A 15,292-nucleotide genomic window follows, 5' to 3' on the forward strand; every position below is an offset into this window, starting at 1 on the left:
TGCTAGGCTTAGGATTGGGTCTTGTCTATCACATCTTTCTCCTAATGATGTGATCCCGTTATCAACGACATCCAATGTCCATGGTCAGGAAACCGTAACCATCTATTGATCAACGAGCCAGTCAACTAGAGGCTTACTAGGGACATGGTGTTGTCTATGTACCCACACATGTATCTGAGTTTCCTATCAATACAATTATAGCATGGATAATAAACGATTATCATGAACAAGGAAATATAATAATAATAACTAATTTATTATTGCCTCTAGGGCATATTTCCAACAGCACCCTATCCATCCAATCAACAAGCGAGACATCCGTCACAATCGGACATTTATTTCGTTTTGGCATGTCTGGATTGTTGAACTATGATTTTCTTTGCTTTGTCTCGAACTGTTGAATTTGGACAATTTGTATCGTATGATCGACGTGCATGGGTTGCATGTATTTGATTCTCTATATTTGAGGTATGTGGATGTGCGACAACCCATATGAAGGGCCGGCGGGCGCTGTCCACGGACGCGCTCGTGGGCGTATAGGGGCCGGACTTGCCAAGTTCGGTTGTAGATGCTCTAAGTAACAAGTGGATCGCAATCTAAGTTTGAGATTATCTCCAATGTCTAACTAAACGGGCGTCATACGTCCCATCCTTCAGGATGAATAAGATCACATCTGGCAAATAATTATTTTTTGATATCTGTTTTGGTCCTTACATTATATATATATATATATATATATATATATATATATATATATATATATATATATATATATATATATTCTCATATATGTTAGTCAGAATATTAATAATACATATTCACAAAAAATATTATGAATGACGAATCTACTAACAATATTTTCAGTGAGCCAATTTTAAATAGTATTGCCACATACCAGGAGATAGCAGCAGAGAATGTAATTTACAAACACTTTAATGATATGCAGGCCATTAGAAGCAATAGAAAATGACAAAACTTCAAATTAAACAAGTAGGTGCATACATTTCGAGGACATGCATGAGAGATCCTTTTTTTATGAGATGTTATTGCAAGTAGAAGCTATTATACCTTTTTGGAACTTTTACCATGTCTCAAACCATGTACTTATATTTAGTTTGTTAGATTTGTATTTTTTTTCTTTCAGAAAACGATATATAAAAGAAGAAGACTTAAGGACGCCATTTTTGACTCACATGAGCATGTGGTCCCTAGAGCCAAAACAATGAAAATTATTAGAGATTCCTATGTATAAGCTATTCTTGGTAAGCTAAAGACATTTCATCCTCTAAACTCTTGCTGAAGTCCAAAATTAACCCAGAACTGCAAATAACACTAGAACAGATTAGACTGTCACGCTGGTCATAGCACCACACTGGAGTAATCTTCTACAAGTGATGTTAAATGACAAAACTGACCGTCACTACTAGAATCAGCTACTTTGCCAACTTCCTCGGCAAAGATCCAAAAGAACTCGGCAAAAATGTGTTTGCCACGTGCGGTACTTTGCAAAAAAAATACTCCATAGAACATATTGGCAATAGTTAACTTTGCCGAATTTTTATACCAAGAACTCCAGAATACTCATAGAGTCTTTCTCGAGTTTCCAAAAAGAAGAACTCTAGAAACCACTAGCGCTAGACGAAATGACCTATTAATGGTGGTGCCACGTGGCCAGAGCATTGCCGAGTTCTTGCATGCCGAACTCGGCAGACGCCTGATGAATAGAAACGTGGTGCGTGGCATAGGTGGTTGCCGAGTTCTTGCCTTTGCCAAGCGTGGAACCCAACAAACGTTCAGCAAATATGATGCGTGGCAGAACTAGCTGCCAAGTTCTTATCTTTGCAGAGTATGTTGCAGGAGACCTAGGCAAATTCTTTGAAGAATAGTAATGCGACACGTGGCATAGACGAGTGTCAGGTTCTTGTATTTGCTGAGTATGGCGCCACGGGGACTCGTCAACACCTTTGGGGAGCTTTGTGCAGGGTGAACTCGGCAAAGAAAACCCGTGGAAGACGTTCGGGAGCTGCTTCCGCATTTTCTGAGTGTGGAACTCGGCAAAGATTCCTGGAGCTACCAGCTTCTGCCACGTGTCACATTTTGCCGACTAGTGCGCTCAGCAAAATGCTCCAGGAATAGTTTTGTCGAGCGACAAAACTTGGCAAATGTTCAATCATGTTTATTTATTATTTATTGTTGGGAAATCTTGCATACAAATAAGTACGTATGCATATATATCATCGCAAAGATACATAACATCATTCAAATATCACTTCACAAAAACAACAAGCAATATGGCGATCATTCGAACACATTTTACACAAGTGACATCGTCACAAATTTATCCAAGTTAGTCTCATTGAAGCCATGTTACTCTAATGATAGATTAAGGTCCAGCTGCAGCACGGGCCGGGCCGGTCCTGCGATTCCGGTGGTCCTGGGTGAAACTAACACTCGGATCCTCTCAATATAAACATTATAACAATATCTGCAAATGTTTAGATTATTAAATGTTACCGGTAGACTAGTAGAAAGAGATCGTGAATGAACCAGAAAAACAGAAAAATGAAGGTGCGTCCGTTCTAAAACTTTGGCCAAGAATAACAGGATAATTGACACATGGCTCGCCACGTACCTTATTGAGGCAAAAAAAAAGTTCGCGCTTCATTAAGCTTTCGCGTTTGCTAGTACGTAAAATGGAAAAAAGATGTACACAACGTATATGAAAAAATTTATACAATTTTATTTAATATCTATCAAAATTATTTAATATCATTATATAATGTCGAGCTATCGAGCTAAATCGAGCGAGCGAGTGTTGGCTCATGATCAGCTCGTTTATTGATCGAGCTACATAAAGTGCTCATTCTCAGCTCATTTCTTTTCAAGTCAAACTCAAGTCGAAACAAAATACGAGTCGATCTTGAGTGGCTTACGAGCCTCGAGCTTTACTTGCAGCCCTAGCCACCACTACTCCAATCCAACCATAGTTTTTATTTTCTTTAGAGGGTCGACGATGGACTGTGTTTGTTTACTGACCCATCTTTTTTCTTTTCATTTCCCTATGTTTTTGGCTAGCTTTCGGGCTTTGTCTGCCTGTACATATTGCACATGTTCTCCCTTAATCCATGGCAGAGTTGTTGCCGCTTTTGTAGTAACATATATGGACTTGTAGTAGATTGTCATGACCTTTCGTCACAGCTAATGGCTAAATCCTCACGTACATGCATGTGGTGGTAACATGAGGACTGTTCAGATCTTAGCTAGAACACACATTAACTATCATATCATGTCATAATTTTTTATAGGCCACTGCCATGAATAATATATGAAGTACAGAGGACAATTCAAACAATCAAATTTAAATTACTATACCTGCGGCCACCCCTCGGGAATATAATTTATACTTCTTGTTTCTTTTCTTGACACTAATTGATACTTCTTGTTGGACGCGAACCAAGCCAAGTATGTACACCAACTATCTGAGTTGACAGATGTAAGTTAGCTTAATATTGACTAATAGACCTAAGATGCTAGTCATGAACGAATCCATATCATCTGTCTGTATTTGTAGATGTCGAGTCATCTTGCACTTTTTGTAATTGCCCATTGGCCAACTAGCTATTATTTGCATCGATAAATCGTCTTATATGATATATGTTGCCCACTTTGTTACTCCCTCCGTTCCTAAATATTTGTCTTTTTAGAGATTTCAAATGACTACCACATACGGATGTATATAGACATATTTTAGAGTGTAGATCCACTCATTTTGCTCTGTATGTACTCACTTGTTGAAATCTCTAGAAAGACAAATATTTAGGAACGGAGGGATTACATTGCAAGATTTCTAAGTGCGTCAAAAGGGTGTCCCTAAAGATGTTTTATCCATAGGTTTTACATTCTTTATTGAGAGATGTTGCACAAAAGCTGTACAATGTTTCAAGTGTACACTATGTGAATTTGGTTATCCTGTTTATTAGATGGACATATCTCAATGCTTAATGGTGACACACATATACTCCAAGTTCTTTTGTTCTGGTTAGTCCATTGTTCGAGGTGATAAGCATCTATATTACCATAAGCTAATCAGTGCTTCATCAGCTTTGATAGATATGTACTCTATTTGAACTTTATTTAGAGAATTCTAGATGAAAATATTAGCAAGTAAGATACACATCAGACTATACAATTACATAAATTCCAATACTAATGCAAGTTGCTGACCGGAAATCCCTTTTGGTGACCGAGCTCCAATGAGGCCTCCAAATTTAAAATTCAAATTTCATCAAAATCCATATTTTTACGTTTCAAAAAATTCAAAAAAAAATAGAAATACATGAAGGCATAACACACATATGTGTAAATTTTCAGGGCAAAATACGTTGAAATGAGGGTTGTGCAAAAAATACAAATCTAGGGCTGTTTAACACATGATACTATTTATCCTCCCAGGCCATAAATTTGTCTTTTTTGTACAGGTCGCAACTCAAGGTATTTCATCATGAATTTTTTACACACATGTGGGTTACATCCTTACATGCATGCATTATTTTTTTGAATTTTTTGAAACATGAAAGTTTGAATTTGATTTTTTCAAAAATAAAGGGCTCCATGGAGCTCGGCCTCCAAAACGCCATTTTCAATGCTGACATGTTAAGAACCACTTTAACTTGTATCTCCAAGGACCGGGATGCAATTTTCTTTTCTAGCAGTGGTTTTCTTGTATTGCTAAATCCATTAAATATGGAGCATGTGGCTCTGTTGTAGAAAGTTAGTTAAATGGATTTTCCAGCCGCAAAAAAAAATTGAATGGATTTTCAACAGCTTGATTTAATGTTTGGGGATCCATGTCGAAATTTACTCTCTATTGGGCCAGACTTTGCAAGTAAAACCAATATCATAAATGCAGCTAATTAAATGGATCTTAACCTTCTCATAACTGGTATAACTACATGCTCTAATTTAATTAATGTGACGTGATCTTACCATAGTAATATTATTATGCAGTGCACAACTAGCAAGTCCACTAAAGATTCATAATATTACCACATCAAGGACTTCATTAACTGTCATTTATAGGTTGTACATCTGTAGATCAGATGATTTGGAAATATTCTCTGGATGGCACATCCACATCATGTTATCTATACCACAGGTTGAGCATTGAGATCTATGTGTCCAATGGATAAGAAACTAAGATACAAGCACTGCATCTATATGGCATCCATAGAGATTATAACATGGATGCACTTGACATACTGTCCACACCCATAATATATGATGGCATACAGGTCCATCCATACAATAAGAGCAACTTATTTGGCCTATGGATGCCGACATAAAGAGAAGATCTGTCGGCATATACTAACACACAAAACAATATGGCTTCAATTTGACTATCTTAGGTCTTTTCGTCAATTTTAAGCTTACATGCATGGGTCAAGTAGATAGTCATGACCTTTCACCAAAGCTAATAACTGAGGTCGCACATGTAGGCATGTGGAGTGTTTCAAATCTTAGCTAGAACGCACATGAATTATCACATGCATGCTACAATAGTTGAATGACATCCGACGCATCCATATACTACACCCTGTCATGATATCTTTTATATGCCACTGACATGAGTCACATATGAAGTATATAGGGAAATTTAGATCTATTTTAAATTAAAATACGTGTAGCTAGCCGCCCCTGAGGGATTTAATTGCATATTATAATTACAATATATATCTGCAACTAGTCCATGGAAATATAATTGTGTCTTTTGGTTGTACGCAAACCAAGGTAAGTACCAACGTATCTAAAGGCGTACATGTGCGTACACCAACTATCTGACTTGACACATTTAAATTAGCTTAAAAATGACGAATATACCTTATTAAGATGCTAGTCAAAATGAATCCATATCCATTGTTTGCATTAGTTGATGTCGAGCAATCTTGCACTTTCTGTAATTGTCCGTTGGCCAACTAGCTTTTATTTTTCGGATAATTTTTTCTTTTATAATATATGTTTCCCTCTTTGTTACAATTGAAAGTTGCTAAGTGCATCAAAAGGATAAATCACCTAGATATAATCAAAGAGGGGCATGAAAATAGAAATCCCATTTATTTATAGATTTTACAATTTTTATCGGTATGTTGTACAAAGGTGGTGTATATACCTTGTGTTTAAGTGTACACTACACGAATTTGTCTATTTATTAGATGCACATATCTAAATACTTAAAGTGGCACATGTATATTCCAAATTATTATGTTCTACATATATGGTATAGTTTACTATTGCCTGTTAGTTCATTCTTCGATGAGATAAGCATTTATATAACCATAAAAACCATAAACTTACCAATATTTAGAAATTATAGTGAATTTAGATAGTTGGCTTGTGAGACATCCTTATGCGGATAAAAAAACCATACCTAATCCTGACATGGAAAAGTAGTCATGTTAGATCCTTAGTTGGATTACAGGTCTAAGTTGCATAGGGTGTTAAAAAGTCTAAAACAACACTAATTAAAGGCCCAAGAGAAACCCACTAGAGGTGGGTACTAGCACTCCAAGCATCCTATATATAGGATACATCTACCCTCTTATTCTCTCACAAAACACAACGAGATACAACTCCCCCCCTCCCCCATTCAACTAGCCCATTCAGTTCTCTCTTTTCCCCTTCTTGCATACAATCATCTCCATGGCTAGTCCATTCGGTGTCTTGGTTTGTCTACTCATAGTGCTACCACAAATCCTTGCTATTTCTAGCCCCATCGACGAGATTGCACCTCTTAAGACATGTCAGTTCCCTTGTATGACCGAGGTTAACTTGCACTTGTTCTTGCACCAATTCGTCGACGGGCCAAACAACCCAAACCGCAATGAGGAAACCTTACTCCAAGCAAGTTTTCCTTTTGGGTTTGGGACGATGATAGTCCATGACTGGACTCTTACCGAGACAACAAATTCCAGAGACACGGTTGTTGCACGTGTACAAGGTGTGCATGTCCAGGCTGGTTTAACCAAGCCTAACAGATGGTACACAACTCATAACATAGAGTTTCAGCAAGGAAGGTAATATGTTTCGCTACTTTTCAATATCTAAGTATATTTCATGAGTTCTTTGCATGCAACATTAAATTTATGTCCTTACCTGTACTATATTTGTAGCCAAGGGTTTCACACACCTTACTAGTGTATATACACATATTAATAAGTGTGCATTTGTCAAACTCTACATGCACTTCTGACCCTATGACGGCACTTTCTATTTTGAACATGAAACAGGTTTGCGGGGTCCACCCTTCAAGTGATGGGTATAACCGCAGGTTTGGAAAGTGGGCAGTGGTCTATTGTCGGTGGAACTGGTCAATTCATTATGGCACAGGGTATAATAAGTTTCACAAATCATCCGGCCTCTACTTTTGAAGATGGTATTAAAGAACTCAATATTCGTGTACGCTTCACAAGGGATATTACACAAGCCGTAAGTATAATATTATGAGTTTATATTCAAATTCTTGTGCTCTATTTGTTGAAGAGAAATGGATTGTACCATACATACTATCCTACTGAAGTTGCATTACATTAAGATATTTGTGGACATTCAAGTGCAAATGCATTAAAGGAGATTCTTTTTTAACAACATTAGCCATATTTAACTAAATCAAATGCTTGTTGAATGTTTTGTGCATTTAGTTTATCGGGTGTTGCATATCAAGTAATGAAGCTTTATGTACGAACGCTTGACATGACACTAGCCATGGTTTCACTTTTCGCTGCAGGCTTGAGGTGCATCTCGTCCCTTGAAAGACTAGCGCCAATGTCAGTAATTTGATGGGGAAATGTGTTTGCATTTTGCTTGTAGTGTGATGGGTCGTTGTTGTGGTCTGCCTCTGTCATTAGAGTATGCGTTAGCTAGCATACCCTCTTTCTATCTTTCATTCAAAATATCATGTGGGTTTCTCGCACGGTGGATATCCAGTCCATAATCTGTGTCAACCCATCTGTTTGTTGGTGTCTATGTAATGTCTTGGATATGATGTGGAATAATGGAGCTTGTTTGTTTGAGAAAGTGTTATACCCACATAATTATATTATTTGTGTTAATCATGAGACAAGCATATATGAAAACTTAAAGCAAAACAAATTAATGAACACAAGACCACCGTTATTCATACACTTAACAGTGTCTATCCCGAAAGCAGTTTACCTCAAGGACCATAAGAGCCCCATTATTTTCCACAACGTCTAGAATAATTGCCAACAAAGATATCACCCAGGCGGCCATGACATAATGCAATTATATAAAAATGATAGCCATGTTATTTGGTAGCATCGACAGATGCATATACATGTCTTGTACTCTTTTTATAAATACACAAAAGATTTGTGCATTGATGTATTGCAAGGGGAAAAATTGATGCATGGTATAGAATTGAGGCTCTTAATCACAAGGACGTAGGATCGACCTTGACTCGAACAACGCAGGGCTACAACGGCTGTACTTCCTCCATAAAGAAATATAAGAGTGTTTAGGGAGAGCGGCATTACTGAGATGGGCGGCATCTGAACATGTTATCTTGGTCGTACGTCCAGCTCCAGGGATTTGCGCTAGTGGGTCCATGGCAGGAAATACGGGTGGAAGAAATTGACGTTGACTGGCGGTATACGTGGATGAACAGTGATGTATGCCAGCGCCCGGGCTCGTCTTTTTGAAATGCACGTTACGCTGACGAGCCGAGCCGTCGATCGGGCCCGTCACGAGAACCTGACCCAAGGATCAGAAACATAATCGCACCGTCTGCTGCTTAGACACGCGCCGTCTGCTGCAGGGCCAACCAGAGGCCCAACACGTGTCCTGACAGACCCCCACCACTCAAACAACCACAATTCCTTTTTCCGAATTTACAGAATATCTTTTTGCCTTGCCTTATCCAGCAGATTGCCGCTGTTCCACACTCCATAGCCTCTCATTGTACAGCTCCGTGAAAGATGATTCCGACGAGGTGAGGTCCGCCGCTCGGCGCCGTAGCTGGCGGCCAGACGGGAGCTGTCGCGGCTAGTGCCGCCCGCCTCTGGCCTGCTGCGCCGCGTGGGGCAGTGGCCTTGACTGAAGGCAAGATGGGGTCCGTGCAAGCTAGCTCCGCTTGCTTCAGCCGCGCTGCGCCGCACGGGGCTATATCCTTGGGCGGTGTGAAGTCGGGGGGCATCGCGGGTAGCACCGCCCGCGTCCAGTGCGTCCAAGGCTGCGGCCGACCAGCTCCCTCGTAGAAGGTGGAACCACAGCGCGTGCACCCAGTCGGCGGGCGTGGCCGTGGCCGGTGGCGAGATGCCGCAGGAGGTCGTTGGGTCACACTTGAAGAAGCGTGAGCTCGATGCATCTCAACAGGCAAAGGTGATTCTAGTTGCTTGCTTCTATCCAACGTTTTGGCTACCGAATCCCAAGAAAATACCGAGGGTGAGCGAGAAACATGGATACCGCGGTTACCGTAAAATTCCAAGCAAAAGCCGCTCCAATTTTTCTTGAATTCAAATTTTTCTGAGCTAGGAATATATAAGTATTGAGCTCAAGTGGTTCACAAACAAGGTGTTCGCGCAGTGGCATGTTCTCGTCGTACGTCCTCAACATATGCAAGGTCGTGGGTTCGATTCTCTAACCTTGAGTTTTAGAATATTTATTTTAGAATTGGTTAAACAAAAAAGATAACAGTGTCTATCCATAAAGCAGTTTACCTCAAGGGCCATGCCCTATTATTTTCCACAACGTCTAGAATAATTGCCAACAAAGATATCACCCAGGCGGCTATGACATAATGCAATCATATAAAAATGATAGCCATGTTATTTGGTAGCATCGACAGATGCATATACATGTCTTGTATTCTTTTTACAAATACACAAAAGATTTGTGCATTGGTGTATTGCAAGCGGAAAAATTGATGCATGTTATAGAATTGAGGCTCTTAACCACAAGGACCTAGCCTCGACCTTGACTCGCACAAGGCTGGGCTACAACGGTTGTACTTCCTCCATAAAGAAATATAAGAGTGTTTAGGAAAAGCGACGCTACTGAGATGGGCGGCATCTATGGGCGGCATCTGAACTTGTTATCTTGGTCGTACGTCCAGCTCCAGGGATTTTCTCTAGTGGGTCCATGGCAGGAAATACGGGTGGAAGAAATTGACGTCGACTGGCGGTATACGGGGATGAACAGTGATGTGCGCCAGAGCCCGGGCTCGTCTTTTTGAAATGCACGTTACGCTGACGAGCCGAGCCGTTGATCGGGTCCGTCACGAGAACCTGACCCAAGGATCAGAAACGTAATCACGCTGTCTGCTGCTTAGACACGCGTCGTCTGCTGCATGGCCAATCAGCGGCCAACACGTGTCCTGACAGACCCCCACCACTCAAACAACTACAATTCCTTTTTCCTAATTTACAGAATATCTTTTTGCCTTGCCTTATCCAGCGGACTGCTGCTGTTCCACACTCCATAGCCTCTCCTTGTACAACTCCCTGAAAGATGATTCCGACGAGGTGAGGTCCACCGCTCGGCGTCGTAGCTGGCGGCCAGACGGGAGCTTTCGCGGCTAGCGCCGCCCTCCTCCGGCCTGCTGCGCCGCGTGGGGCAGTGGCCTTGACTGAAGGCAAGATGGGGTCCGTGCAAGCTAGCTCCGCTCTCTTCAGCCGCACTACGCCGCACGGGGCCCTATCCTTGGCCGGTGGGAAGACGGGGGCCATCGCGGCTAGCACCGCCCGCGTCCGGCGCATCCAAGGCTATGGCCGACCCCTCCCTCGTAGAAGGTGGAACCACAGCGCGTGGACCCAGTCGGCGGGCGCGGCCGTGGCCGGTGGTGAGATGCCGCGGGAGGTCATTGGGTCACACTTGAAGAAGCGTGAGCTCGATGCATCTCAACAGGAAAAGGTGATTCTAGCTGCTTGCTTCTATCCAACGTTTTGGCTACCAAATCCCAAGAAAATACCGAGGGTGGGCGAGAAACGCGGATACCATAAAATTCCGAGCAAAAACCGCTCGAATTTTTCAAACATAGTTTGAATTCAAATTTTTCTGAGCTAGGAATATATAAATATTGAGCTGAAGTGGTTCACAAACAAGTTATTTGTGCAGTGGCATGTTCTCATCGTCCGTCCTCAACGTATGCAAGGTCGTGGATTCGATTCTCTAACCTTGAGTTTTTAAATTTTTATTTAAGAATTGGTTAAACAAAAAAGAAAACAGTGTCTATCCTGAAAGCAGTTTACCTCAAGGGCCATAAGAGCCCCATTATTTTCCACAACGTCTAGAATAAATGCCAACAAAGATATCACCCAGGCGGCTATGACATAATGCAATCATATAAAAATGATAGCCATGTTATTTGGTAGCATCGACAGATGCATATACATGTCTTGTATTCTTTTTACAAATACACAAAAGATTTGTGCATTGATGTATTGCAAGGGAAAAATTTGATGCATGTTATAGAATTGAGGCTCTTAACCACAAGGACCTAGGCTCGACCTTGACTCGAACAAGGCAGGGCTACAACGGTTGTACTTCCTCCATCAAGAAATATAAGAGTGTTTAGGGAGAGCGGCGTTACTGAGATGGGCGGCATCTGAACATGTGATCTTGGTCGTACGTCCAGCTCCAGGGATTTGCGCTAGTGGGTCCATGGCAGGAAATATGGGTGGAAGAAATTGGCGTCGACTGGCGGTATACGGGGATGAACAGTGATGTACCCAGCACCCGGGCTCGTCCTTTTGAAATGCACGTTACGCTCACGAGCCGAGCCGTCGATCGGGTCAGTCATGAGAACCTGACCCAAGGATCAGAAACGTAATCGCGCCGTCTACTGCTTAGACACGTGCCGTCTGCTCCAGGGCCAACCAGCGGCGAACACGTGTCCTGACAGACCACCACCACTCAAACAACCACAATTCCTTTTTCCTAATTTACAGAATATCATGTTGCCTTGCCTTATCCAGCGGACTGCTGCTGTTCCACACTCCATAGCCTCTCCTTGTACAGCTCCGTGAAAGAAGATTCCAACGAGGTGAGGTCCGCCGCTCAGCGCCGTAGCTGGCGGCCAGACGGGAGCTGTTGTGGCCAGCGCCGCCCGCCTTTGGCCTGCTGCGCCGCGTGGGGTAGTGGCCTTCACTGAAGGCAAGATGGGGTCCGTGCAAGCTAGCTCCGCTCGCTTCAGCCGCGCTGCACCGCACGGGGCTGTATCCTTGGCCGGTGGGAAGACGGGGGCCGTCGCGGCTAGCACCGCCCGCGTCCGGCGCGTCCAAGGCTGTGGCCGGCCCGCTCCCTCGTAGAAGATGGAACCACAGCGCGTGCACCCAGTCGGCGGGTGTGGCCATGGCCAATGCCGAGATGCCGCGGGAGGTCGTTGGGTCGCACTTGAAGAAGCGTGAGCTCTATGCATCTCAACAGGCAAAGGTGATTCTAGTTGGTTGCTTCTATCCAACGTTTTGGCTACCGAATCCCATGAAAATACCGAGGGTGGGCGAGAAACGCGGATACCATAAAATTCTGAGCAAAAGCCGCTCGAATTTTTCAAACGTAATTTGAATTCAATTTTTTTGAGCTAGGAATATATAAGTATTGAGCTCAAGTGGTTCACAAACAAGGTGTTCGCGCAGTGGCATGTTCTCGTCGTCCGTCCTCAACGTATGAAAGGTTGTGGATTTGATTCTCTAACCTTGAGTTTTTAAATTTTTATTTAAGAATTGGTTAAACAAAAGAGAAATCAATGTCTATCCCGAAAGCAGTTTACCTCAAGGGCCATAAGAGCCCCATTATTTTCCACAACGTCTAGAATAATTGCCAACAAAGATATCACCCAGGCGGCTATGACATAATGCAATCATATAAAAATGATAGCCATGTTATTTGGTAGCATCGACAGATGCATATACATTTCTTGTATTCTTTTTACAAATACACAATAGATTTGTGCATTGATGTATTGCAATGGGAAAAATTGATGCATGTTATAGAATTGAGGCTCTTAACCACAAGGACCTAGGCTCGACCTTGACTCGAACAAGGCAGGGGTCGATGCATCTCAACAGGCAAAGGTTATTCTAGTTGCTTGCTTCTATCCAACGTTTTGGCTACCGAATCCCAAGAAAATACCGAGGGTGGGCGAGAAACGCGGATACCGCGGTTACCATAAACTTCCGAGCAAAAACCGCTCGATTTTTTCAAACGTAATTTGAATTCAAATTTTTCTGTGCTAGGAATATATAAGTATTGAGCTCAAGTGTTTCACTAACAAGGTATTGGCGCAGTGGCATGTTCTGGTCGTCCGTCCTCTACGTATGTGAGGTCGTGGGTTCGATTTTATAACCTTGAGGTTTTTAAATTTTATTTAAGAAATTGGTTAAACGAAAAAGAAAACAGCTATAATGGAAGGTAGTGGGTCTCGAAGCAGCGACCGACGGGTTGAGCGGGACGACCATGTTTGCCAGCAGACCACACCTGGTTGAATCATAGAATGAGTTTATGTCCTACTTGACTAGGCTGTAGCCATTCAAATTCAAAATTTTCAAATAATTCAATTTTTTTTGCTCGGTACGCAGCTTTCTCGTGGATAGCGAGAAACGCGTATACAGGGCGGTGTCCGAATTTTCCGCCCGGTACCCAAAACCATGCTTCTATCTATGTACTGTACTAGCTAACCAGCTCTCACTTATCCACGTATTGACATATGTACTGTACTGTACTTCTATGTACTGTACTGTACTTCCATGCCAATTCCTCTTAATAAAGTTATTTTTAGTAAGAATGACTCTGCGACGAAGATACCATGCAAAATGATACTCACTTCGTAAACTAATATAAGAGCATTTAGAACACTAAAGTAGTGATCTAAACGCTCGTATATTAGTTTACAGAGGGAGTATATGTTAAATTATGAAGAAATATTAAGCCCATGTAGGCACACATGTTGGTTAGACGTCCATATGTAATCCAAGATTCAGCTTTAATCATTAATTTGACTAACAAGATGTGGGTTATTTGCCGGCGTGGGTTAGCAGTCAAAATATCAGAGTTAGTGGAGTAGCAAGTCATATGTATTTACAAAAGAGTAAAATACACCACAGGTCCTAAAACTATTTGAGGGGTGCCGAGTTGGTCCTAATCCTAATACTATGACATGCATATCTGGATCCTAAAAAGTTTTCCAAGTGTGTCACCCGCGGTCCTATCCGCGCGACATCAACTTTGACTTGCACAGGCGGTAGGTTGACTACTGTTATGTGGCAGCTTTTTGCACGACCCTCCTCCTTGCACACATGCTTGGACAAAGAACCATATGGTAACTTTGAATAAAATGAAGCTGAAAGGACATGTCTCCACAAACAAAACGAGTGCGGAGAAACGGAGTATAAGGAGGTTGATCGTACTTGGACAAAGAACAAGGGCTTGTCAACCACGACTTTGATATCGCCGGCGTCACATAATAGTTCCTCGATGCATGGGTATGGGGGCCGCGGTGATGGATTTCCAAACTCTTCCAGCCCCACGTCGGCCAATGCTTCCACGAACACCACTCCCTCTCCGGTGCAGTCCACCACCAGCTTGTTAGTAGGGAGAATCTCTCTCAACCGACCGGCCATGGGGTAGTAGTACACCAGAGCCTCCGCGAAGCCAATGCTTCCATGAACACCACTCCCTCTCCGGTGCAGTCCACCACCAGCTTGTTAGTGAGGAGAATCTCTCTCAACCGACCGGCCATGGGGTAGTAGTACACCAGAGCCTCTACGAGCGCTACCTTGACGGCCTTTGACGGTGTCGTTGTTGGATGGCCGCCTGGTCGGCAGCGGAAGAACTCGACCCCAAAAGAGTAGACTCGTAGGTCATAACAGTCGTCGACGTCGGAGAGGACTTTGGTCTCGCGTGGTGTTGGCCGTGCTGGCGCCACCAGCTCGGGCAAACTCCGGCGTGCGGTGAACTTCACCATTGTGGTCCTACCCTTGGGTGCTTGTGACCTTGTGTTGTACTGTACCTCCACTAACTCTGATATTTTGGTTCATTCATGTATCTCTCTATATATACATATACACACATAGAGATGCTTGACGGGTAGAAAATGGTATACTCCTACATCTCTTGGTCTCGGAGGATAAGAAGAGAGCTTTTTGTTTCACATGTCATAGCACGTGAAGATGCTGTTTGTACACATGTGCCGGGAGTGTGTGCAACTGGATCACTCGGAAGAAACAAAAGACTGCAAATGGACAAACTCGATTCATGGCACCCGTATCACACGTTTATCCAA

General features: G+C 42.5%; 1 protein-coding gene across 1 annotated transcript; it reads left to right on the plus strand.

Annotated features, from left to right (window-relative positions):
- The first annotated feature begins 6,621 nt into the window (after nucleotides 1–6,621).
- LOC123162615 (dirigent protein 5) lies at nucleotides 6,622–8,061 on the plus strand. The gene is made up of 3 exons (XM_044580379.1): nucleotides 6,622–7,070; nucleotides 7,284–7,482; nucleotides 7,781–8,061. The coding sequence occupies exons 1-3, from the start codon at nucleotides 6,697–6,699 to the stop codon at nucleotides 7,784–7,786; spliced, it is 579 nt and encodes a 192-aa protein (XP_044436314.1). The 5' UTR covers nucleotides 6,622–6,696; the 3' UTR covers nucleotides 7,787–8,061.
- The last annotated feature ends 7,231 nt before the right edge of the window (nucleotides 8,062–15,292 follow it).

The sequence above is a fragment of the Triticum aestivum genome, chromosome 7B (assembly GCF_018294505.1).
Source record: "Triticum aestivum cultivar Chinese Spring chromosome 7B, IWGSC CS RefSeq v2.1, whole genome shotgun sequence".
Lineage (NCBI taxonomy): Eukaryota > Viridiplantae > Streptophyta > Magnoliopsida > Poales > Poaceae > Triticum > Triticum aestivum.